The sequence below is a fragment of the Pelophylax lessonae genome (assembly GCF_965119305.1).
Source record: "Pelophylax lessonae genome assembly, chromosome: 4".
In the NCBI taxonomy this organism is placed as follows: domain Eukaryota; kingdom Metazoa; phylum Chordata; class Amphibia; order Anura; family Ranidae; genus Pelophylax; species Pelophylax lessonae.
The window spans coordinates 297521711-297547391 of record NC_138771.1 but is presented as its reverse complement, the minus strand read 5'-3'; the positions used below and the strand labels follow the sequence as shown (position 1 = coordinate 297547391).

Sequence of the window (25681 nt, the reverse complement as noted above, 5' to 3'; positions counted from 1 at the left end):
CGTCACTCTAGTGGATAAATCCTGAAAAGAAGTGAAACTATTGTTATCAGAGCTATATGTAAACACCACCTCATCTTGCCTAAATTCTAGTGTAGCATTTGTCTTGCTGCTACCATTCTCAATCTCATTAAGGAATTTTTTTTTTAATAATATATTTCGAATAAATTTATTGATCTCGAGAAAGGTAGAAAAGACATTGAAGTGAAAAGTTGGGGCAAAAGACAGGCCCCTTGATAGCAAGGAAAGATCAGAATCAGTAAGAGGAAGATCTGACATATTGACAACGTTGGTAGCCAGCAAAATCTGACTGTCTATAGTCATTTCTCATGGGTCTTCTTCCGAATGGGGTATCTTTTTACTTCTCTTTTGCCTGCCTCCTCTGTGTCTTTTTTTTTTGTTTTGTTTTTTGCTGTCCGTGGATGCTTGAAGTAGCTTAGGGGTGGATTGTTTTTTGATGTTTCACTGGCACCATCATCCTGTGAAAAAACAGAGCTTACTGAGCTTCTCGAATCTGGAGTAGATTCAGCTCCCCCCGCCATCTACTATTTCAGATGGAAAATCAGATGTAACAGGTGAGCTGAAATTCACACTTTTATGAGATGCTTCACGTCTGTGTTTCCACCTTTTATTTTTGTTCTTTAAAATCGAACGCGGAGTGAGTACTCTAGTCACTACCAATTACTAGAGGTACTCCCAGGTACTAAACGTAACTAATGGTACTCCCAGGTACTTATGGTTCTTCCAGTTACTCTGATACTTCAGATACTAGAGGTACTAAAATACTCCCAGGTACTCTGTTGCTCCAGACTCTCAGCACTCCCAGGTACTAAAGGTGCTCTCAGTTACGAAGGTACTTCCAGTAGACTCCCTCCGTCAGCCTGTCTTTCACCAGTCCTGTGCCTGCTGCCTCTCCCGGTCTAACTATCACATTCCCAGGCGCCCGCTGCCTCTCCTGATCAGCTGGTCCTTGCCGCTTCTCCTGGTCAGCCGTGCGACTCGCGGGCCTTGTTCCCACCGCTTCTCCCAGTCAGGTCAGCGTTTTTCCACCTGGTTATTCACTCACTCCAATATGCATCCTGCTCTCAGCGTGTCTTTCTCTCCCACCTCTGACAGCTCTCAGTGTGTCTCTCTCTCCCGCCTCTGACAGTTCACAGCGTGTCTCTCTCTCTCTCTCTCCTGCCTCTGACAGCTCTCAGAGTGTCTCTATCTCCTGTCTCTCACAGCTATCAGTGTGTCTCTCTCTCCCACCTCTGACAGCTCTCAGCGGGTCTCTCTCTCTCCCGCCTCTGACAGCTCTCAGCGTGTCTCTCTTTCTCCCGCCTCTGACAGCTCTCAGCATGTCTCTCTCTCCTGCCTCTGACAGCTCTCAGCGGGTCTCTCTCTCTCCCGCCTCTGACAGCTCTCAGCGTGTCTCTCTTTCTCCCGCCTCTGACAGCTCTCAGCGTGTCTCTCTCTCCTGCCTCTGACAGCTCTCAGCGGGTCTCTCTCTCCTGCCTCTGACAGCTCTCAGCGGGTCTCTCTCTCTCCCGCCTCTGACAGGAAACTGGAGTACCCAGAGGAAACACACACAGACACAGGGAGAACATGCAAACTCCATAAAAATATATTTATCCAGTCAACTGGTGTAATATAATAATCAAAGCATACTCTTGTTACTGCCTCCATGCCTGTAATACTCACTCAGATTACAGGCATCTTTGTGTATTGCGTTCCTTTTCTTCTTCTTCTTTTTTTATTTTTAGAACCATATCAAAAGGTGTTTTTTTTTTTTCATGTTCTGTCTAATTGGGAGTTATACATGTACAGTAAATACTGTATATTTTTGAATACATTAGTATGTTTATGATTTTCTCTTTTTCTGTGATGCATTGATTTATAAAGTATATTCATGTAAAATATTTATTTTTTATAAATAGTTCATCTTACTTGTATGCAAAGTAAGTTCATTATGAAACCTGTTGATCCTTCATGCCTCAAGTGGGACAGCTGTATACATGAAAGTCTACTGTATTCCAATGTGTAAAGATGGCCAAATTTTATGATGACTTTAAATAAATGAATCCCATGCGTTCATCTGATGTTTTTTTTAGTAAATATATTATATTTGTAAAATATAGCATATGCATTGAGTTTTCTCTGAAAGGCATATTGAAATTCCCATAAATATATATCTCTCACCTGACTAAGGTTGGGATGAGAGTTTAGGTGGTTTCTGATTTCTTGATTCAACTTTACTGATTACTGGATCACTTGCTTGCTAATTGGACAGAGTTGATGATAATGATAAATGTGCTGCCTGCCTAAATCTGCAGCTAAAAGATAAAAAGATGTACGAAATCACAAGACTGGATGTACTAAATTACTAATTCTACAATTAAAACAGTGTATATATATATACATATATATATATATATATATATATATATATATATATATATATATATGTATATATATATATATATATATATATATATATATATATATATGTATATATATATATATATATATATATATATATATATACAGTATCTCACAAAAGTGAGTACACCCCTCGCATTTTTGGAAATATTTTATTATATCTTTTCACGTGACAACACTGAAGAAGTTACACTTTGCTACAATGTAAAGTAGTCAGTGTACAGCTTGTATAACAGAGTAGATTTGCTGTCCCCCTCAAAATAACTCAACACACAGCCTTAAATGTCTAAACCACTGGCAAGCAAAGTGAGTACACCCCTAAGTGAAAATGTCCAAATTGGTCCCAATTAGCCACTTTCCTTTCCCGGTGTCCTATGACTAGTTAGTGTTACAAGGTCTCAGGTGTGAATGGGGAGCAGGTGTGCTAAATTTGGTGTTATCGCTCTCATTCATACTGGTCACTGGAAGTTCAGCATGGCACCTCATGGCAAAGAACTCTCTGAGGATCTGAAAAAAAGTATTGTTGCTATACATAAAGATGACTTAGGCTATAAGAAGATTTCCAAGACCCTTGAACTGAGCTGCAGCACAGTGGCCAAGACCATACAGCGGTTTAACAGGACAGGTTCCACTCAGAACAGGCCTCGCCATGGTTGACCAAAGAAGTTGAGTGCACATGCTCAGCGTCCTATCCAGAGGTTATCTTTGGGAAATAGATGTATGAGTGCTGCCAGCATTGCTGCAGAGGTTAAAGGCTTGGGGGGGTCAGCCTGTCAGTGCTCAGATTATACGCCGCACACTGCATCAAAATGGTCTGCATGGCTGTCGTCCCAGAAAGAAGCCTCTTCTAAAGATGATGCCCAAGAAAGCCCACAAACAGTTTGCTGAAGGCAAGCAGACTAAGGAATGGATTACTGAAACCATGTCCTGTAGTCTAATGAGACCAAGGTAAACTTATTTAGTTCAGATGGCGTCAATCAAGTGTGGTGGCAACCAGGTGAGGAGTACAAAGACAAGTGTGTCTTGCCTACAGTCAAGCATGGTGGTGGGAGTGTCATGGTCTGGGGCTGCATGAGTGCTGCCGACACTGGGGAGCTACAATTCATTGAGGGAACCATGAATGCCAACATGTACTGTGACATACTGAAACAGAGCATGATCCCCTCCTTTTGGAGACTGCGCAGCAGGGCAGTATTCCAACATGATAATGACCACAAACACACCTCCAAGACAACCACTGCCTTGCCAAAGTAGCTGTGGGTAAATGTGATGGACTTGCCAAGCATTTTTTTAGACCTAAACCCTATTGAGCATCTGTGGGGCATCCTCAAACAGAAGGTGGAGGCACACAAGGTCTCTAACATCCACCAGCTCTGTGATGTCATCATAAAGGAGTTGAAGAGGACTACAGTGGCAACCTTTGAAGCTCTGGTGAACTACATGCCCAAGAGGGTTAAGGCAGTGCTGGAAAATAATGGTGGCCACACAAAATATTGACACTTTGGGCTCCATTTGGACATTTTCACTAGGAGTGTACTCACTTTTGTTGCCAGCGGTTTAGACATTAATGGCTCTGTTTTGAGTTAGTTTAAGTGGGCAGCAAATTTACACTGTTATACAAGCTATACACTCACTACTTTACATTGTAGCAAAGTGTAATTTCTTCAGTGTTGTCACATGAAATGTGAAAAAATGTGAGGGGTGTATTTACTTTTGTGAGATACTGTGTGTGTGTGTATATATACATATATATATGGCAAGACAGTTAGTGAGTTTTCTTAGATAGATTGTATGATCTGCTATGATGAAGAGTAGAAAAAAAGAGAGGGTTGGGACTTGAGATGAGAGACATGACAAAACTTCACAGGTTGCCACTGGAGTCCTCTTCCACTCCTCCATGACGACATCACAGAGCTGGTGGATGTTAGAGACCTTGTGCTCCTCCCCTTTCAGTTTGAGGATGACCCACAGATGCTCAATAGGGTTTAGGTCTGGAGACATGCTTGCCCAGTCCATCAGCTTTACCTTCAGCTTCTTTAGCAAGGCAGTGGTCATCTTGGAGGTGTATTTGGGGTTATCATGCTGGAATACTGCCCTGTGGCCCAGTCTCTGAAGGGAGGTGATCATGCTCTGCTTCAGTATGTCGCAGTACATGTTGACATTCATGGTTCCCGCACTGAACTGTAGCTCCCCAGTCCCAGCAGCACTCATGCAGCCCCAGACCATGACACTCCCACCACTGACTTGACTGTAGGCAAGACACACTTTTCTTGCTACTCCTCACCTGGTTGCCGCCACACACGCTTGACACCATCTGAACCAAATAAGTTTATCTTGGTCTCATCAGACCACAGGACATGGCTCCAGTAATCCATGTTCTTAGTCTGCTTGTCTTAAGCAAACTGTTTGCGGGCTTTCTTGTCCATCATCTTTAGAAGAGGCTTCCTTCTGGGAAGACAGCCATGCAGACCAATTTGATGCAGTGTGTGGCGTATGGTCTTAGCACTGACAGGCTGACCCCCTACCCCTTCAACCTCTGCTGCAATGCTGGCAGCACTCATACATCTATTTCCTAAAGACAACCTCTGGATATGACGCTGATCACATGCACTCAACCTCTTTGGTCGACCATGGCGAGGCCTGTTCTGAGTGAAACCTGTCCTGTTAAACTGCTGTATGGTCTTGGCCACCATGCTGCAGCCCGGTTTCAGGGTCTTGGCAATCTTCTTATTGCCTAGGCTATATTTATGTAGAGCAACAATTCTTTTTTTCAGATCCTCAGAGAGTTCTTTGCCATGAGGTGCCATGTTGAACTTATAGTGACCAGTATGAGAGAGTGAGAGCGATAAGGCCAAATTTAACACACCTGCTCCCCATTCACACCTGAGACCTTGTAACACTAACAAGTCACATGACACCAGGGAGAGAAAAAGGCTAATTGGGTTCAATATGGACATTTTCCATTAGGGGTGTACTCCCTTTAGCTGCCAGCGGTTTAGACATTAATGGCTGTGTGTTGAGTTATTTTGAGGGGACAGCAAATTTACACTGTTATACAAGCTGTACACTCACTACTTTACATTGTAGCAAAGTGTCATTTCTTCAGTGTTAACACATGGAAAGATATAATAAGATATTTACAAAACTGTGAGGGGTGTACTCACTTTTGTGAGATACTGTATATGTGTGTGTACTGTGTGTGTATATATATATATACTGTATATATATATATATATATATATATATATATATATATATATATATATAAAAAATATATAAAAAATATAGAGTGAGGGAGACTGTGGCTACATATCTAACTTTCAAAATGGTAATGTAGTTTTGAAAACTTCTGCAGCCCCCATCCTCCATCTCCGTGACCTCTTCATCATAGCAGGTCATACAACCTATCTAAGAAAACTCACTAATATTCTTGCCAATGGGCAAGCAAGGTTTACAGCCTCTGGCATAGTCTAAAGTGTGTACCCTGCAGCCAAGCCTCCTATCCACACATATCATGGTTTATGGCATAGATGATAAATAGTGAACTTCAGGCTACATTCAACAAATGTTAAATATGGCCATCCCGGTCACATTTGCTTACCCTCCAGGGATGACATACCAACACTATAAAAGTAGAATATAAAATATTAATATTGCTTCAACATTATGACCTAGTATTTTCTCAGTTCCATAGACATCACTGGATCTTCATTTTGTGATGAGTAGGAAAAGTTAGACTTGGTTTTCTTTCTTCAGTGATATTGCCTAAGCTTGCAGCGGTTATCAACATAATATACAACCTTTAGTTTTGGACACAGCAGCAGTAATTGAAAATGGTTGCTATTTAATTACCAGTGGTTTGTTTTTACATCAGTAATATAAAATATATGTCATCTGGGCAGACATCCAGTACCAGCTTTTGTTTTGTGCTAGACAGCCGTGTGCTATTCACTGGTCTGAGTTTTCTTTTGTCAATGTCTTATGAGCTTCTTTTCAGTTAAGTTTATTGCAGAGAAGGCCAGACTAGGCTGGAACTATAAATAATGTTTATGGCTGCTTGTTTAATCTGTTTTCTTACATTTAAAGAAGACCACTGAGCAATCTAAACAGACCAAGTAATGTGCAATTTAGGATAAACAACCCTTTCCATAAAAAAAAAAGACACCTGCCATTTATGATATTTTCCTGGCAGTAACAGTCATACACAATTAGAAAAATCACTCTTTCTTGGCATGTCAATGGTAGGGGAGGGCACAGAAAGTACGCTTTGTGCTAAATCTCTGTGATCCTAAAGGGTCACTTTCATGAAGCAAATCACTTGTGTCACTAGGCTTTAATGGTGTACCTTGTGTGCTGCAAATGAATCATTGAATTACTACTTCAGTGATAGCTTAGATACAGAGTAGTTTTGCATTGTAACAGAAACCCTTTAAAATGTTCTACAGTACAAGGTAATGATATTCCCTTAAAGGGTATGTAAAGGGGAAAAGTTTTTTCTAGTTTTGAATGGAGTGAGGAAGGGTCAAGTTTATTGGTACTAGAAAGTGATGTAAAATTAGCAGCATAGAAAATGATGGAATATCAAAAATGTGGTTGTCACTTGACCAGGAGGTGAAAGTAAATCTTCCAATAAAACACTATTTCAGGTCACAAATATCCGAGAGGGGATTTCTGCTTTTTGACAACTATGATATACATTGTAAATTGCTCACTACTCACTAGCATTTAGGAAAATGTTTCCTTTGCTTCCCAGTGTATCACAAAGAAAATAGCTTCATGCAGTGTTGTATTTTCCTCTTCTGTCCCTTTAGGGAAATTTCCTTTTACCCTCGGTCCTGCAAATGGCAGCGGAAAATGAGAGGAAATCTCTTCAAAGAGGGAATTCCACTCTAAGGCTGGCCTTACATGCAGTGCTGTATCTTGGCCTAGGCCAACAAGGCCCAGGCCTAGGGCAGCACTTTGCTGGGGGGCAGCAAAAAAGCTGATGGGGCTGCACTAATATGCTGCCCTGAGGCACTAATAGACTGCACTGATGGCCACTGATGAGGCAGGACTGATAATCTGCACTGATAGGGCTGCACTGATAAGGCAGCACTGATGGGCACTGATATGATGCACTGATAGGCTGCACTGAGAGGCTACACTGGTGGCCACTGATGGGGCTGTACTGATGTCCACTGATGAGGCTGTACTGATATGCTGCACTGATGGGCAGTAATGAGGCTGCACTGATGAGCACTGATGTAGCTGAACTTATGGGAACTGATAGACTGTGGTTGTGGTCTGTGGTTTACAGATGACAGAGTGGGTCATAAACAGGAAAGGGTGTGGCCTTTACAGGAAGGGGTGGGTCATATTTAAATTAGGGGTGCCCAAGTTTAGTCAGGCCTAGGGCAGCACAAAACCTAAATACACCACTGCTTACATGTTCAATTTTCTTGTACAATTTTCTTTTAGATTTACCAAAACGAAACAACATTTTCAATTGTATCCAATTAGGCAGGCCTTTGTACAACATTGCAGAAGGTCAAATTGAAGAAAATTGTACAGAAAATTGTAAGGCTAGGTTCACACTATTGCAGGTGGTTACGGGTGCATCTGTTCCCACTCCCACAACCACCTGTGGCCAAAATGTGCTGCTCTATAGAAACACGTGGGGCTGCCATTCATTCTAAATGGCACCCCACGCATCTAAAAATGCAGCACGTTTTGCAGGTGTGGGTACCGCTGGAAAATTTCCAGCGATTTCCCAGCCGCTGCATTTTAAAAATGGTGCAGGAACCTTTTTCCTGCATGAAACATTGGCACAGCTGCCCATTCAATTGGTAATAGAACAAATGTCTTTGTTGAGATTTTTCCCCTCATTTATTGTTCTGGTAACTATTCTAAAATGTTATGTTTTCCATCTCTTTATGTTTATGCATAAAAAACTTGGCAACACATACAGTGTAACTTTCCTTCCTCAATCCAGTGGAACTATGCTCTCTGGGGTTTCGGCCTGCTTACTAAACAACTAATATATTCCTAGTGCTATCCAAAATAACAGTTTTAGCTCCTCATTGCTATCCTTGAGCAGAGTTCCCCAACAGCATTTATGAATTGCTGCTGTCTGTATTGCGCATGAAAGATATGCAACAACACGCACCTCTCCTTGGAACAAAGGTCATACTTTAACTGGCATATGTTTTGTGGTAAATGATATCTTAAAACTGTCTATTAACATCACTGATTCATGTTTTCTTCAGGACGAGTGTTGACTCTCCAAGCGTGTTCTCCATCTGAATCATCTATTAACCTGTCTGAGTTGTTGCCAAGTTTGAATCTATACAAAACAGCTTTACAAGTATGTAGAGGGGCCTCATTTCGAGAATATGACTTGGAAGCAGAATTGCTTTTCCTAAAAGGTATACATCTTGGGATTTTGAGGGGAATACAAACCAAATACTGCAACACCTAACTATCTATCAAATTAGAAAAGGCCGACAGAATAATACTGTATGAATGTTGTTATATAGCTAACATTTTCATTAAACTGTGTAAGGATGAGTAAGGGCTCATATTTAATTTTATTTTTTAATTATTTAAAATGTATTTATAAACTCATCAGAAGCAGCTCAGTGCAGCTAAAAGCAATATCTTGACCAACTGAAAACAAGTCAAAGCAACTCAAAGCAACCAAAAGCATAGTGTATTTTGCACACTTATGAGTCTGACAACTGTGTACTGTGACAACTGTGTACATGATCAGTAAGAATAATTGTACCATAATCTAGATCACTATGTTTGTAGGGTAAGTGTGTTCCACCTATATTGCAGGCAAATCATATTCTATATCAAAGTGCCTCAAGCAACACAGGTTTATTTACTAAAGGTGGAGAGTACAAAATCGGACTCATTTCTGTATAGGAACCAATCATCTTCTAACCCCAGTTGGTTCAATTAAGCTTTGACAATAAGCACCTGTTGACATGTCAAATTCCATGCCAAATCGGAGCCTATCGCCCACATATCTGAATCTGTGCGACGCCGACTTTGTGGCGCCGCACCGATTCCCAAAAGTAGTTTTTGCACTACTTTTGTCGACTTTGGGTAGACATCTGTGCAGGAACCAGCACAAATGTCTGTCAAATCGCCCCCCAACTCGCACTGATATGCAGGTTTGAAATCATACAAACGATTTCAAACCCACCCTCTGTGTGAACGAGGGCTAAAACCTGGAAGCTGATGAGATTTCTTTGCAGAAGGGAGCCTGATTTTGCACTCTCCAGCTTTTGCCAATAAACCCCACTGTCACCTATTTCCTAGCAATAGTCAGATTAAAGGGTAAACACTACTTTATTAAAATGGAAGAAAGGCAAGGTGAAGGTTTTGCCAACATCAGCTAGTTGTTTGTGTCCATTTTAAACCCCTATGAATTCAGTCTGCGCAAATTCCTTCAAGATGGCACCTATTATTGTTTGGATAGCATACTATTATGTGCCTGTTCTAAAACTAAATATACTGAATCTTCTTTAATCAAATTTATTTAAAAAAATGTATTTCCTTTTTTTTTTTAAATCACTTTGTTTTTATTACTTTTGATGTTTTTGGAATAGTCTCTTTGAATTTAACTTAATTTTAGGTAAAACCGAGCACCTGATGTTTCTCCTCGGAGACCATGAAAAATCCAGAGCCATCAAATCCTTTTCTGAGGCTATAAATGTGAGCAGTAATTATGATCATAACTTTAGGTAAGAAAATCACAGGGCTTTGGTAGGTTGAATGACACGTTTTGGGCTATGCTGATAAGTATATGCTTTCATCTAGATAGAAATTATTTTCTGAGAATGATCAGGTCTGAAATTGGGAAATTGTTTTTGATAACAGTTTTCACTGAATTATAGGAAATGTATAATCACTACTAAGCTAATAGGAAATTGTTCATCTTCAGTGAATTGTTAACTGCAGATACTTGCAATCCTGTATTGCAGTATTTACGGCTGCTTATAACAATATGAATAGCATAACCTATTTTCTAGTCCTTTTTAGTAATAACTTTGTATACAAACTTTAAAGCTATTTATTTATATCTCTTATAGCCTAATAAGAAAAGCTTACTTGGAAATAGCTCTTATATATATTCACATGTCCAATCTGGATACAAACAAAAATACTATAACTCTTCAAAGCACAAAAGCACCAGAAACTCCAACATCAAAAGGAAAGGTAATTTGTGTAAAAAATATATATATGTTGTTGTTAATATTATTAGTTGTAGTCTTAGTATTTTATGTTAAAGAAGCAACATAAAGTGAGAGTTCATCTCTTAGACCGGTGTAATTTTTCCTCACCTCCTGTTTTGGTGACAACTGTAAAATGTTGGGTTTCCCTTCACTTTCTACTAAATTGACTATGGTCACCAAGACAGAGATGCTAAGTCTAACTGGTGGAGCAGAGATTGCAAAAAAAGGGGGGTTGAAATCTTTCCATCTTCTATCCACAACTAAAAACAAAGATATAGACAGAAATAGAACTTAGGCTCCATTTACACCTGAGCATAACGATTTACTAGCGTTTTCAGGCATTTTTTTTAAAACATTTTAGCAGCTTTTTACAAACATTTTTAAAGCATTGTAAAGTATATTACAGCTTCAGGTGTTTTTGTTTAGCCAATAGAAAGCACTAGGGGGAGGAGATGGAGAGGAAATTAGGAGTGGAGAGCTGCTGTTTGAGCGTTAAATGCTCATAAAACGCTTAAGTCAGGTTTTTCTATTGAAGCCTATGGGGACAAAAATGCTTGTAATCTGCCAAAAAGAAGCTCATGTACTTTTTTGAGCGACAGGCATTTTGCTTCAGATGACAGAATGCTTAGATGTGAACAGGGGCCATTGAAATGAATGGGATTTGGCTTGTTGAACATTTTAGAGCTATAAGCTTCAAGCAGAAAATCGCTCAGGTGTGAACACCTAGGCAATTTGAATAGCAGGTGGAATAACCATGATTCTGCCTGCAATTTTACAATTGCAGCAAAACGCAGGACATTGTAACATTTGTGGCAAAATTGCACCGCGTTTAGGGTGCCAGTGAGGAATAACAGCATCGCAAACGCGTCTTGGGTTTTGTCGCAATTGTGGAATCACGGGATAAAATTGTGGCGATTCCGCCCTCGATTCAAATTGCCTAGGTGTGAATGGAGCCTAATAGTGACGGTAATCCTTCCATAATCTGTTCACAATTAAATCAAAACATTCTAGTAATAGATACACTTTAAGTGGTTTCCCAGCAACAGTAAAATGTAAATGTAAGAGCTACATTATAAAAACTGAAAGAGGGGAAAAATTAAGATGTTACTAACATTAGCAAAATTATAGTGTCTATTTTTTAACCTGTATGGATGACAAATCTGATTGGTTGTCATGAATTACTGCATTATGTGTGTCACAATTTCTCTTTACAATGTTTTTTTTTTTTTTTTTATAAAGCCTAGGTAAGTTTTAGTAGTTTTCCTCCTTGATGTTGTTGATAATGTGGTGGTTGTTAAGGTAGCAGAATATACTCTAAAACTGTAAGAATATCTTAAAAAATGACCTGGCATTTTTCTACGTTTTTAGCTTATCATTTAGTAATCTTAATCTGAACCTTTCAGGCAGCTAAAGTGCTGGCGAGAGACGGTGGGGAGAAAGTATTGAGCCCATTGGAATTCTACAGAATGCTGGCATGGATTGCAATACGAACTGCTACACAGGTGCTTCTTGTTTTTAGTATAAATGCTTTTGTGCAAATGTTAATACAAAGAAAGGTAATTATTAGCGTTTAAATAATATGATCTGGGAAATACTTAGATTTTGTGATTTGGGTGATTGTAGATTTAGGTGATTTTGTAACTTGCATTCATGAATAACTATGTACTGTATGTATCAAGTGGTTATCCGAATAGGAAATATTTTAAATGGTATTGCGGGGTATTTTACAGCACACAACTGACGTACTGTCCAGTAATCTTATAAGTAATTACTGCCAATGTAAAACAGTAGACTGAGAAGCAAAGTTACATAAATGTATCTTATTGTCTGTGGGAAACTTTATATGCACAGCTGTTATTGTGATTCATAGCTTTTCAATAATACATATAATGTCATCTAATTTTTTTTATTTTTTCACTTTTAACCATGAGTAATGCAAGCATCTACCACCCGCTCAAAATATTTGCATTTTTGCTAACTGACTACTAATTATATTATACCCTTTACCTATATATTTTTACTATGTTTTTTTTTTTTTTTTTTTTGTACTGTTTGTTAGTTTTTTTTTTTTTTACAGATTTTGGGGTCTAAAGCCATGGGAGCTATGCATAAAAAAAATGATTAATGACATACTTTTGGAGATGGCTCTAGTTTGTTTTACACATTGAATTTATTGAAAAATTTAAATGTATAGGTACAAAACATAGCCTTTGGGCATTCCCTGGGCAATTAATACAAGAGAAAAACGAATAACACCTTCTATTATAGAACACAAAACAAACAAAAAAAAAAAAGGGAGAAAGACACAACACACCTTCCATACACCTCGCTCTGTCATTCTCTTATAAAATCACTTCAAGGCTTGATGAATTATAAAGAGATTCCTGTTCCCTCTCAACCATCAGGATAATGTATCGGAAAGAATATTAACTCGTGTTTAGAATCCTACCTGAACAAATGTAATGCGAGTCCCTGCAGAGGAATAAATTATCAGGGGGGAATGAATTCAGTCTGTGGACTACTGATCATCTGTTGTACACTCTGAATCTGTCCATAAGTGCCAGACCTTCTCAAATTTCCTAGGGCAACCCCAGGATAAATAAGTAGCTTTGTATAGGGGTACAACCTTATTGATTAAACGCTTCCAGAATGGCAGATTAGGGGCAGTGTCTGATTTCCACTTGAGCACTATCGCCTTCCTGGCATAAAATATTTAGAGACCCAAAAGAGTACGCATTGCCCTAATAACAGCCAGAGAGTCAACTAACCCCAGGAGGCAAACACCAACTTTTACAGGGACCTGTATAGTAGTCGGGGTAGATATAAACTGGGTCACTTCCCACCAGTAGCTACTACTGTGAGGGCACTCCCAAAATTCATGGGCAAATCCATGTCTTCAGGTTCACTAGAGCATCTACAACAGCAAGAATAGGAATTAGGGTATATATGATGTAGTCGCTGTGGTGTAAAATAAATTCTGTGCACTATTTTATATGGGATCAGCCGGTCTTTAGTCGATATTAGAGCTTGAAATGGGCTGTCCCAGAGATCTTCCCAGTCTTCATTGTCCTAGTCCTGCCCCTTCAAACGCCACGCAGTTAGCAGGGCATCTAGTCCCACATGAATGGAGGGAAGTAGTGACTTAAAGATCACAGAAAGTGTTTTTTTGAGAGTGTCATCCCGGAGGAGAGCCTCCAAATCATCCTTCTACAATCTAAACAAAGAGGACCCAAATTGTAATGCAGGCGTGTCGGAGTTTCAGGAATCAGAAGAAGAATGCATTAGGCAGTGTAAATTTATCTTTCAACCTATCAAATCATCCTTCTACAATCTAAACAAAGAGGACCCAAATTGTAATGCAGGCGTGTCGGAGTTTCAGGAATCAGAAGAAGAATGCATTAGGCAGTGTAAATTTATCTTTCAACCTATCAAATGTAAATAGTGCACTCCCATCACAAATATCTGAAAGGTATCTGATTCCTTTAGCCAGCCTAAAGACCGGGGTCTGGTAAGGAATTAAATTCTAGTGGCATGGGATTGAACCAAAGCGGAGTTGATGGGGACCCCTTACTATATTGGGTTTAGTAATGACGGCATGCCAGGCCTTAATAACTGCCCTCATAGCAGCTGTAAGGGGCGGGTGAGAGAATCTAAGACCCCTGTAGAGGAGATTACAAAGGGTCTCATAGGATCCTGAGTCCCCAGCTTCTAATACTACTGAGGCATTTGTATCATCAGAGATAAGCCAGTTATGAGCGTGGGTAAGCATGGCTGCCAAATAGTAGGTATGAAAGTCTGGGCAAGCCAAGCCCCCTTGCGTCCAAGGTCTGCAGAAAACTTTCCTGCTAAATCTAGATGGTCGGGATTGCCATAAGAAGAAGCCTATGAGTGAATCTAATAGTTTAGAAAAGGATTTTGGTAGCCACTCTGGGGCGTGCCTAAGGCTGTATAATAGAACTGGGAGGATTTTCATTTTAATAAAATTCATTCTCCCTATAAGGAATAAAGGGAGATGTGACCAGTCTTTCAATCTCTGTGTACACCACTAAAGAGCTGGGGACAAATTAAGATTTCTAAAATCCTTAGTGTTGGACACACTGAATTAAAAACAAAAAACAAAAAAGGATGTTTTTCCTTTAAAGAGGGTTCCACTGTTAGTGCAAAATAGGCTCGAAAAGCCTATGTTTTAATAAAGAAAGAATAAGCACAAGGGACATTAATTACCTTTAGTGAGATGTGTCACTTGTACTTCTTTGTCCTTGTTTAGGACAAATCTTCCTCCTCCACTGGTGGGAGTTAAAAGTACCAAGGGAACTATCACGGTCACTCACTAAGAATGCTTGACTATGCCTGCCTTTGCCACCCAGCTCTCTCATTCATAGAAGCCATATTACAGCTTCCATAAATGAAACATGATCTATAAATGGAGGGGGCGGACCTTTCAATTATCCGTCCATCCTCCATTCATAGAACATGTTTCATTCATAGACGCTTTCATATAGTGTCTATGAATAGAGGAGCTGGGTGGAAATTGTGGGCAGAGTTGGGCAATTTTGATGAGTGCCTCTCACAGCACCCTTAGTGCTGTTAACCCCCGCAGTTCTAGAAGATTATGGCGAATAGGGTTGGGGGCATCAGAGGAGGAGGAGGTGGATTTCTGCTAAATGAGGGAAGAGCAGTACAAGGGACACATCTCACTGAAGGAAAGTTATGTCATTGTGCTTATTATTTATTTTATTTAAAGTAAACTTGGGCTTTAATCACGTGAGAGCTCCCTGTGCAGCAACATATGGAAAACTACCCATTTTGGTCAGCCTATTGACTGATGCTGTAAAAATTAAAAACGTATATCATAGTTCACGTTTTATGATAAGAAACTGGTCCTGTGTGAGCAATTTTAAGTGAAGTGTGGGAGCTGGGTATACCTCTAAATGAACCCCTGCCACCTCTGTTTTAGGGTTACTTTTAAAAAAAGGGTGTCTAATGTTAATTTAAATAGTTATTTATCTGATGGATTATAGCTCTTTTCAAATTTTTGCTTAAAAATATCACTGATTTATGTTCATTTTGAGTATTTATATCATGAGCTCACAATATGAGCATTTTTAGTCTATTGAGGTTTAATAGTCAACTACAGTGGATATAAAAAGTCTACACACCTCTGTTAAAATGTCAGGTTTCTGTGATGTAAAAAAAATGAGACAAAGATAAATACCACCAAAAGAAAGCTCTATTTGTGGGAAAAAAAGGGCATTGATTTTATTTGGATACAGCGTCGCACGACCGCGCAATTGTTAATGGCCTTTTCAGGAAGGGGGTAAAACCTTCCAGTGCTGAACTGGTTAAAGGAGCTGGAGGAATATCTGGCAAGAACTGGCTGTGTGGTACAAGTGACAACAATCTCCCGTATTCTTCATACAGTATGTCTGTGCTATGGGGTAGAGTGGCAAGACGGAAGCCTTTTCTTATGAAGAAAAACATCAAAACCCGGCTAAATTTTGCAAAAACGCATCTGAAGTCTCCCAAAAGCATGTGGGAAAATTTGTTATGGTCTGATGAAACCAAGGTAATTGCAAAAAGTATTTTTGGTGCAAAAACAACACTGCACATCACCAAAAGAACACCATACCCATAGTGAAGCATGGTGGTGACAGCATCATGCTTTGGGGCTGCTTTTTGTCAGCTGGAACAGGAGCCTTAGTCTAATGATTGGTAAGCTACAATATATTAAATTTTTGGTTTTCCGCTTAATACCGCTTAAGGTTAATGGTTGTTTCAGGTGAAATGTTAGGTTTAAAAGTAGTGTTATTTAAGGATTATATTTAGAGATTTGTTTAAAATTTAGGTTTAAACATACGTAAGGTGTTCACAATAAGGCCTCTTTCACACGGGAGGCCAGGGGTGGTTAAAAAAGGCAATTGAGCAGTGGTTTTACTGCTCCTTGACTGCCCACCTAAAGCCAGGCTTACAGTGGGAGGAGGCTGTTCACATGCTATTTATCCTGGCACCACCTGTCAAACATGCCCAATCAAGTCAATAGGGCTGTGCTGCAACTGCAAGCCAAATGATTGGCTTGTGGTTTTGATGCTTTATTTCCCTTAAAAATTGCCATTAGGTAGAAAAAAAAGGGATTCAGGAGGTAGCAGGAACACTGCCTTGACACTGAATAATGGCTGATTAGCAGCACTCTGAAATCTGTGGATCACCTTTCAGAGAACTAACGAGTGTCATCTTAGCCCAAGGATTATGTAACATAAACGTGAATGTGAATGTAACTAAGATTTAGGAATAGGGTAGCTGAGATGTGATGTCATCAGTAGAAGTAGTGTAACTGTAGAAAGGTCCGTGACAAGGGGTGGGCAGGAGGGGGGCTGCCCTGGGCTCAATGGTCTACTGTAGGAATGGGGGTGCCTTCCTTCTGTTGCAAGGCTGACAGGAGTAGTGACAGGGGCAGTAATTTTGATAAGCAAATGACTGCTGAGTGTATGATCCCCATGAACTGGGGAGGGGGGTGCAGTTTGGCATCTTTCCCCTGGGCTCTAGATGAACTTGTTCCGGCACTGACTGTAGATATAAGTTTAATTCTGTGCTATTAAAAATACAGTATTCAGTAATCAGTCATAGACATATGTTCTTTAATTAACATTTGAAAGGACAGAGCAGGCTTTTAGGCTATCGTTGACACCTAGATGCCTATAAAAGTATCCTATCCAAGTAAACATAGAATGCCACCTTTCTGGCAACCAAAAAGAGTCCTAGTCATATCGGCTACAAAAACCAGCAGGGGACAGAAGAAGGCCCCAACTGTCTGCAAGCTTTCATTTATATCAACAGATCTAAAGAATATACAACACGATATTACCAAAAGTATTGGGACGCCTGCCTTTACACGCACATGAACTTTAATGGCATCCCAGTCTTAGTCCATAGGGTTCAATATTGAGTTGGCCCACTCTTTGCAGCTAACTCTTCTGAAAAAGCTGTCCACAAGGTTTAGGAGTGTGTCTATGAGAATATTTGACCATTCTTCAAGAAGCACATTTGTGAGGTCAGGCACTGATGTGGATGAGAAGGCCTGGCTCGCAGTCTCCACTCTAATTCATCCCAAAGGTGTTCTATTAACCACTTTTTTTTACCCCCTTCCTGACCAGGGGGTTTTTTGCGATTTTTTACTGCGTGATTTTGATGGACAATTACGCGGTCGTGCGACGATGTACCTAAACAAATTTCACGTCCTTTTTTTCCCACAAACAGAGATTTCTTTTGGCGGTATTTGATCACCTGTGCGATTTTTTTATCATGCGCTATAAACAAAAAAATAGCGTAATTTTTGCAAAAATAACAATATTTTTCACTTTTTTTTATATGAAATTCCCCCCAAAAAAATGTAAAAATCTAAATTTTTTAACATTTTCGGCCAAATTGTTTTACGCTACATATGTTTGGTAAAAAAAATCGCAAAAAGCTTATTTTGATTGGTTTGCGCAAAAGTTATCGCGTTTACTAACAAAGGGAAAGATTTTTGTCATTTTTGGTGTTTTTTTTTTTTTAACGAGTAATGGTGGCGATCTGCGATTTTTTTTGCGGTACTGCGACATTGCGGCGGACGGACAGATCGGACCCTTGACTGACATTTTTGACACTTTTGGGGGTACCAGTGACATTACTGCAGTAATCAGTGCTATATATATGCACTGTTACTGCAAAAATGACACTGGCAGGGAAGGGGTTAACTGTATTGGACAGGGGTTAAGTGTGTCCTAGGGGCGTGATTCTAACTGTAGGGGGACAGGTCTCCTAGTGTAAAAACAAATAGTAGAACCGTCTGATCTTTATTTTTACACAGGGGAGAATGACAGGCGGCTTGTTTACATAAGCGGCTCTGCCTTTCTCCCGCTGTACCGGCGATCGTAGTGTGACCGGCGGACATCGGGTCCGCCGGTCACACGCCCGCACTCCTCTGTGAACGAGCCGAGGCCCGCCCGCTATTGGCTCTAAAAGGAGTGACAGGCGAGCGACGTAGACCTACGTCACTCTGCCTGGCCGGGGCTGACTGCCGCAGTAAATATACTGTGAGCAGTCGGCAACCGGTTAAGTTAAGGTGCAGGCCAGTCAAGTTCCTTCCCCCCAGACTCGCTCTTCTATGTCTTTATGGACCTTGCTTTGTGCACTGGTGTGCAGTCATGTTGGAGCAAGAAGGGGACATCCCCAAACTGTTCCCACAAAGTTGGGAGTATGAAATTGTCCAAAATGTCTTGGTATGCTGATGCCTTAAGTGTTCCCATCACTGGAACTAAGGGGCCAAGCCCAACCCCTGAAAAACAACCCCACCCCATAATCCAAGGTCCCAATACTTTTGGTAATTCAGTATATTTTATCTCTCATAAAAGCTAAAATAATAGTTGCAGAGAGATAAAAATAATTCCTTCTGATTGTTCTCATTTTGGGCTACATATGTTGTACATATAAATAGGTATTTGTAGTGTAGTATCCCAGAGAGACACACAAAACAGTTAAAGGGCACCTCATTACAACAACCAGGCAGTGATGGTACTGTCGCGATTAGACTGATGCGCAGGTGTTGGAAAACCTACCCTTGACCCGGCCATCGGAACTGTCCAGGGCCCATATGATCCTGGTCCCTTTAGAAGACAAAACGTCCTGTGGGCTGGGATGGGAAAATCCCCCAGGGTTGATTGGCCAAGGGCTAACGTCCAGCTCACATCCATATTCCAATAAAATGAAGAGTATAGGATGTGGACGGGGTGAATTCTACAGAGCTGGTCCCTCTGACTGATGAATTACAGATGCTTCTGACTTGCTCCAGTCACAGGATAAATCTTGGTAAAGTTTTATTTCTATTTTGTTTCCTTTTTACTTTCATAGTGAATAGCCAATTGTGTATGTCTTTTTTTGTGATTCTTTTTCTTTGTATATATTTTATGTACTGCCCACTTTCAGGATATTAGATTAAAAGATGAATAGGTGACTTCTGTGTGCTAAACTAGGGCTCCTATCCCTGGAGAGATTGTTGCATTGTAGTATCTATGTGCTCGGTGTAAGCTATTTGCCAATCTGTATGCAATTGCACTGTGTGTTGGCAGATTGCATGCAGATTGTAAACTAGCAGATCTGCCAGACTGAGATCTGTGTGTGGTTGCCTAGCAGACCAACCTGCTGGATGATGGCAGGCTACCGTTTGTTGTGTGTCTGGTCTGTGGGTGTGTGGACAGTGGGAAGAGTGATTAACACTGGGATTCTAGCTTATAGGATAGCTGGAGGAATCCTAGAAAGGTGTGCTAATTGCTGGACTGCTCCTCAACCCTTAAGCCTGATACACACTATGAGTTTTTTTCCATTCAACCCAGTGAGTTGAACGAAAAAAATAACTGGCCGATCCAACGCTAGTACAGCGATCTCCCCCTGTTGACGCCCCCCCCGCCAGAACGCTCCAATTAGTGCTCTGTGCCTTTGGCTTTTCCAAAATGCTCATCCAACAAAAGCCGGTTAACCACTTGCCGACTGCGCACAGTATATTTACTGCGGCAGTCAGCCCCTCACAGGCAGAGCGATGTAGGTCTATGTCGCTTGCCTGTGAGGCCCTGGGGAGCGAGTGCGCACCGCCGGAGGCGCGCTCCCGCTCCCGCGCGGTCACGGACCCCCCCGTGCGTGTGACCGGCGGTCACTCGGCGATCGTCGGGGGAGAGGGAGAGAGGCAGGCGGCTAATGTAAACAAGCCGCCTGTCATTCTCCCCTGTGTAGAAACAATGATCATACTGATATACTATGTAGGACCGTTGATCACTGTTCCTACACCTCAAGCCACAGCCAATCACAGTTAGAATCACGCCCCTAGGGACACACACCACCCCTCCCTCTCAAATAAAGTTAACCCCTTCACTGCCAGTGTAATTTTACAGTAACAGTGCATATGTATAGCACTGATTACTGTAGAAATGTCACTGGTAACCCCAAAAGTGTCAAAAATGTCAGTTAAGGGTCCGATCTGTCCGCCGCAATGTCGCAGTACCGCAAAACAAAAAGCAGATCGCCGCCATTACGCGTTAATAAAAAAAACAACAAAAATTACAAAAATCTTTCCCTTTGTTAGTAAACGCGATAACTTTTGCGCAAACCAATCAAAATACGCTTTTTGCGATTTTTTTACCAAACGTATGTAGCATAAAACAAATTGGCCGAAAATGTTAAAAAAAAATTTTGGGGGGAATTTCATATAAAAAAATGTGAAAAATATTGTTATTTTTGCAAAATTGACGCTCTTTTTTTGTTTATAGCGCATGATCAAAAAATCGCCCAGGTGATCAAATACCACCAAAAGAAAGCTCTGTTTGTGGGAAAAAAAGGACGTCAAATTCATTTAGGTACAGCGTCGCACGACCGCGCAATAGTCCGTTAAAGTCACGCAGTGCCGAATCGCAAAATACCCCCTGGTCAGGAAGGGGGTAAAATCTTCTGGGGCTTATGTGGTTAAAAGGCTGGCTTCTGTTGGACCGGGTGACATTTGGTCCCTGTGTATAGCAGCCGGTCCAACAGAAGCCGGCCTTTTAACCGGCTTTTGTTGGACGGGTGTTTTGGAAAAGCCAAAGGCAGAGAGCACTAATTATTTTTAATATTTATTGAACCGGCTGATGTCGCATGGCATTTGGCCGGTGTATATGGGGCTTTAGAGTGCACCAGATTCAGGATGAGCTTAAGAGCTAAGTATTGGGATTTATTTAGGCCCCTTTCACACTTCTGCGACTTGTAATACGATTTGGGACTGCAAAATCGCATGACAAGTCGTTCTCCATTATTTCCAATGAGCCCCATTCATATCTGTGCGACTTGAAGTTGCACCGACTTCAAAGTAGTCCCTGCACTACTTTTGGCATGATTTTGGTGCGTTTTGAGGAAAAGACATTATAAGCCCAGTCAAACTCGCATCAAAATCGCGGCAAAAAGTTGCAGCAAAATCGCGGTAAAATTGTGTGTCTTTGAAGTCGCACAAGTGTGAAAGGGGCCTTAGGATTCAGAGTCAGAAGCTAAGTAAAGGTCAAGATTAACTTCTTAACTTAATATCAGATTGTTTGATAGTGATAAATACAATTTTAAGTTGGGATTAATTTTGAGCCACTGAAACAATTGCTCCAGTTTCATCATGATAGCAAAGGCTAAGATTTTACTATTACAAAACCCTTCTTACTATGTATATTCTGTAAGGAAAAGACACTATGCTTTCTCAGTAAAATATTTATTATACGAATGGTCAGATAAATACTTGTGAAAAAAGTCAGGTTTAAAAAAAAAACCAGCAGAACGGAGCCAGACAGGACATTCTCACGGGAGCTGGCAAGAAAGACTGTCGGATGTGAAGACATCTGCTCAGTTTTTATCCATTGTTCCATACTATTTTATATGCCTTTATGCTATAAAAATACTCCTGTATGTTGTAATGCAGGTTCTGTTCTCATGCATACATCCGTTATAATACATTTTTTTAATTCCCCAAATCCTCAAAACCATTTAAGTAGTGATGTGCAGCTTGTAAATGATTTTTGCTGTTTTTTTTTTATTATTATTTATTTTTTTTTATTAGAGAGACACATCTTAGAGGTATTACTCTTCTGGCTGTATAAGTAGCATCTGTTTCTGTGCAGGGTCTCCTGGAAATTTTATGATCAGAACAGATTTTATGGGCTGGCATAATATCCTATAATCAGATTTGTGAACATTACAGGGTGAAATCTGTTTTGCTTTTCACTGTGTCTAGAAGTTATTTAGTGCAGTGGTATGCTAGGAAAGGGAGCATTTGTCACCAGAAAGATTTTCTTCTGCAATGTATTCTGTCCGTTCTGATAGATAGCAGAAGAAAATAGCCATTTCTTCTCTTGTGCAGCACTGCATGGACTCGAACGCTGTCCTTGCCTCACCTTCAGTTTAGAGCAAAAATAATGCCTAATAAGGAGGCTTATTAAACTTGGAACTTATTTAAACTGACCTTTCAGTAAAATGTCAGAAAATAAAATATTGCACAATGTAGAAAAAAAAAATCAAAAATAAGAAGAAAAAAAAATGGTTTTCTCTTGAAGGACTTGCTAGATATCTTTGGCCTGCCTCTCCCAGCTAGCTAAGGTCTGACTGATGGAAAAACATAGATAGGGAAGTGATGAGCACTATGACAGCTGCCTCTTGCCTTATGTGCCTTCAGTAAAAGACTGCGATTCTCAGCACAGAGCCACAGGCTGTCATAAGATAGATAATGGAATCATATATTGTTGTCACAAAGAATATACTATTGGATTTTTTTAGAAACAAGTTTAATTTTTCTTAAAATTATTGTAGTGAAGCAAGTGTATTCCTAATCACTATTTTATACACTACACATAAAATATTTAAGTTAATATGTAATTTTACCCATGCCTTTGGTATGACCATATTTACCAACTAGCCTTTTTAATACCATTTGTTGATCAGATATCACTTGGCAAAAGGGGACATTTTTGATCCATACCTAGAATAACTATATACTGATTAGTGAACAGATTAATTAAGCAAATGATTCCTTCCATCTGAAAGTCCCCTTGGCTGGTTGTTGCTGATTGTTTACTAGAGTTGGATCTCTGAAGGTTCTCATTTATCCAAGTCATGATATAGCTTGTAGTAATTAGTCACATGTACATGTTCTGTAATGTGGAAGATGTTTCACGGTTTACCAAGCCACTTCTTCAATTCCAGTCCAGCACTAAAACTGAAGAAAAGGGTTGGTAAGCTTGGGAACATCTTCAGCATTACAGAATAAGTCCATTTGAGTGTGACTTAGTACTACTAGCTATATCTGCGCAATATTTAGTACCATTCACAATAAGAAATCCAGATCTCAGTATGATACGAAGAATATGACAGCCACTAGTTCCAATCTTTTTTAAAAATCCATATTCTAGATAGGGCATTGACAGTAATAATAATTAAATAATTAACCACTTGCCAACCGCCCACAGTATATTTACTGCGGCAGTCAGCCCCTCCTGGGCAAAGCGACATGGTACTATGTCGCTCGCCCAGGAGCCTGTAGGGGGCAAGCGCGCACCGCCGGAGGCACGCTCCCACCCCCGGCTCGTTCACGGCCATCCCCACAATGTCGCAGTCCCGCAAAAAAAAAAAACGCAGATCGCCGCCATTACTAGTTAAAAAAAAAACAATAAAAATGACATAAATCTTTCCCTTAGTTAGTAAGCGCAAACAAATCAAAATACGCTTATTGCGATTTTTTTTACCAAAAATGTGTAGCAGAAAACAAATTGGCCTAAAATGTTAAAAAAATTTGATTTTTATATTTTTCTTTTTTGGGAATTTCATATAAAAAAAGTGAAAAATATTGTTATTTTTTCAAAGTTGTCGCTCTTTTTTTGTTTATAGCGCAAAAAATAAAAATCGCACAGGTGATCAAATACCACCAAAAGAAAGCTCTGTTTGTGGGGAAAAAAGGACGTCAATTTCATTTGGGTACAGCGTCGCACGACTGCGCAGTTGTCCGTTAAAATCACACAGTGCCGAATCGTGAAATAGGCCCTGGTCTTTAAGCAGCCAAATCCTCCGGGGCTTAAGTGATTAACCTATTGATTCCTATGCACCGATCTCACTTTCTTTTATTTATTCATTGAATACAAAACTGGGGGTCCTGTTAAAACTCAATAATCATATCACATCCCCAAATAGTCATGTTAATAGGAAACAATGAATAAAGCGACTTTAAAGGTGTGACCCCCCTCAATGAATTAAATACTCACAAATTATAGTTAAAAACAGTATTTTTATGATTGAACATAAAGACACACATAATAAAATATAGTAAAAAAATATATAGTACACTATATCATATTAAAGTATCAATATAAATAACACCCATAAATAGGCTAAACCCAGAGGCAGAATAATACAACATGGTGGTGCATAGATATCAATACAAATTGAATAAATAAACTTGTTACTGGCTGCCCAAAGAATATAGCTCGACAAGTTTTGCACTCCTGCATCCTCAGGAGTTGGGTGCTATAAATATAGAGACAATAATGTAAAGGAAAATAGGTCAACCAAACATAGAGTATATGCATGAGGGAAGAGGTAGACACTCACATTAATACAGTATATCGCTGGAGAATACTGTTAATGGATGGAGCCAAAGGCCCCAAAAGTCAACATATGTTATGGCAGGTCCCCACTGCTCCCCAGGCATCACCGGGAGGCTCTAGATTTGGGTGTGTGAAGGTTCTCATTTTGCTCAGTACAAATGAGGATTTTAAGGCCAGCATCCTGTGCAGTGAATGCATGTGATGGCGAATATACTGGAACGAATGGATAAAAGCAAGTGAGATTGGTACTCCATAGAAATCAATAGTTGAATTAAGTCAATGATTTACTTTATCTAGAAAATGGATAACAAAATTAGTTTGGGACTGGTGGCTGTCATATTTTCTATGTTATACTGAGATCTGGATTTCTTATTGTGAGTGGTACTGAATCTCGCAAACGTATAGCTTGTAGTATTTGGTCACATTGAACTGCACTTGTTCTGTAATGTTAATGATGTTTTACAGTTTACCAAGCCTCTTCTTCAAGAAATGGTTTGGTAAGCTATAGAACATCTTCAGCATTACAGAGTAAGTCCAGTTGAATGTGACTAACTACTACTATACCTTTGCAAGATTCAGTACCATTTTTGTAGGTAAAAAAAATGTACCTCCTATACGGGCAGGCAGTTACACTCCAACGGGAATCTCAGTGAACTACCAAGAGTGATCAACAGTGCCCTGGTAGTTTAATGAGAACTACAAGCTGTCAGCCGCAAAGGCTGTCAGGACTTATAGTTTTCCCATTGACAGAACACTGTGCATGGATGATTGTTTTTTTAAATAGATTGTGACAGCGAGCAGAGGGAGAAGATCCCGGGCTCACTGTCAAAACGGGGACTCAGAGGGGTGCAGGGGCCGATGCATTTGTAACATGTTGTGTGTAACACCCTGGATATTGGTGTAACATGTAAC

At 40.1% G+C, this 25681-nt stretch overlaps 1 protein-coding gene across 1 annotated transcript in view; it reads left to right on the top strand.

The window, feature by feature from the left end:
* Positions 1-25681, top strand: part of CFAP54 (cilia and flagella associated protein 54) — a 616124-nt gene that overhangs the window by 517817 nt on the left and 72626 nt on the right. Inside the window, exons 58-61 of the mRNA XM_082253561.1 lie at positions 8664-8822; positions 10040-10148; positions 10497-10623; positions 12044-12142. Of these exons, the coding sequence (XP_082109687.1) occupies positions 8664-8822; positions 10040-10148; positions 10497-10623; positions 12044-12142 (494 nt within the window). The remainder of the gene's footprint in view (positions 1-8663; positions 8823-10039; positions 10149-10496; positions 10624-12043; positions 12143-25681) is intronic.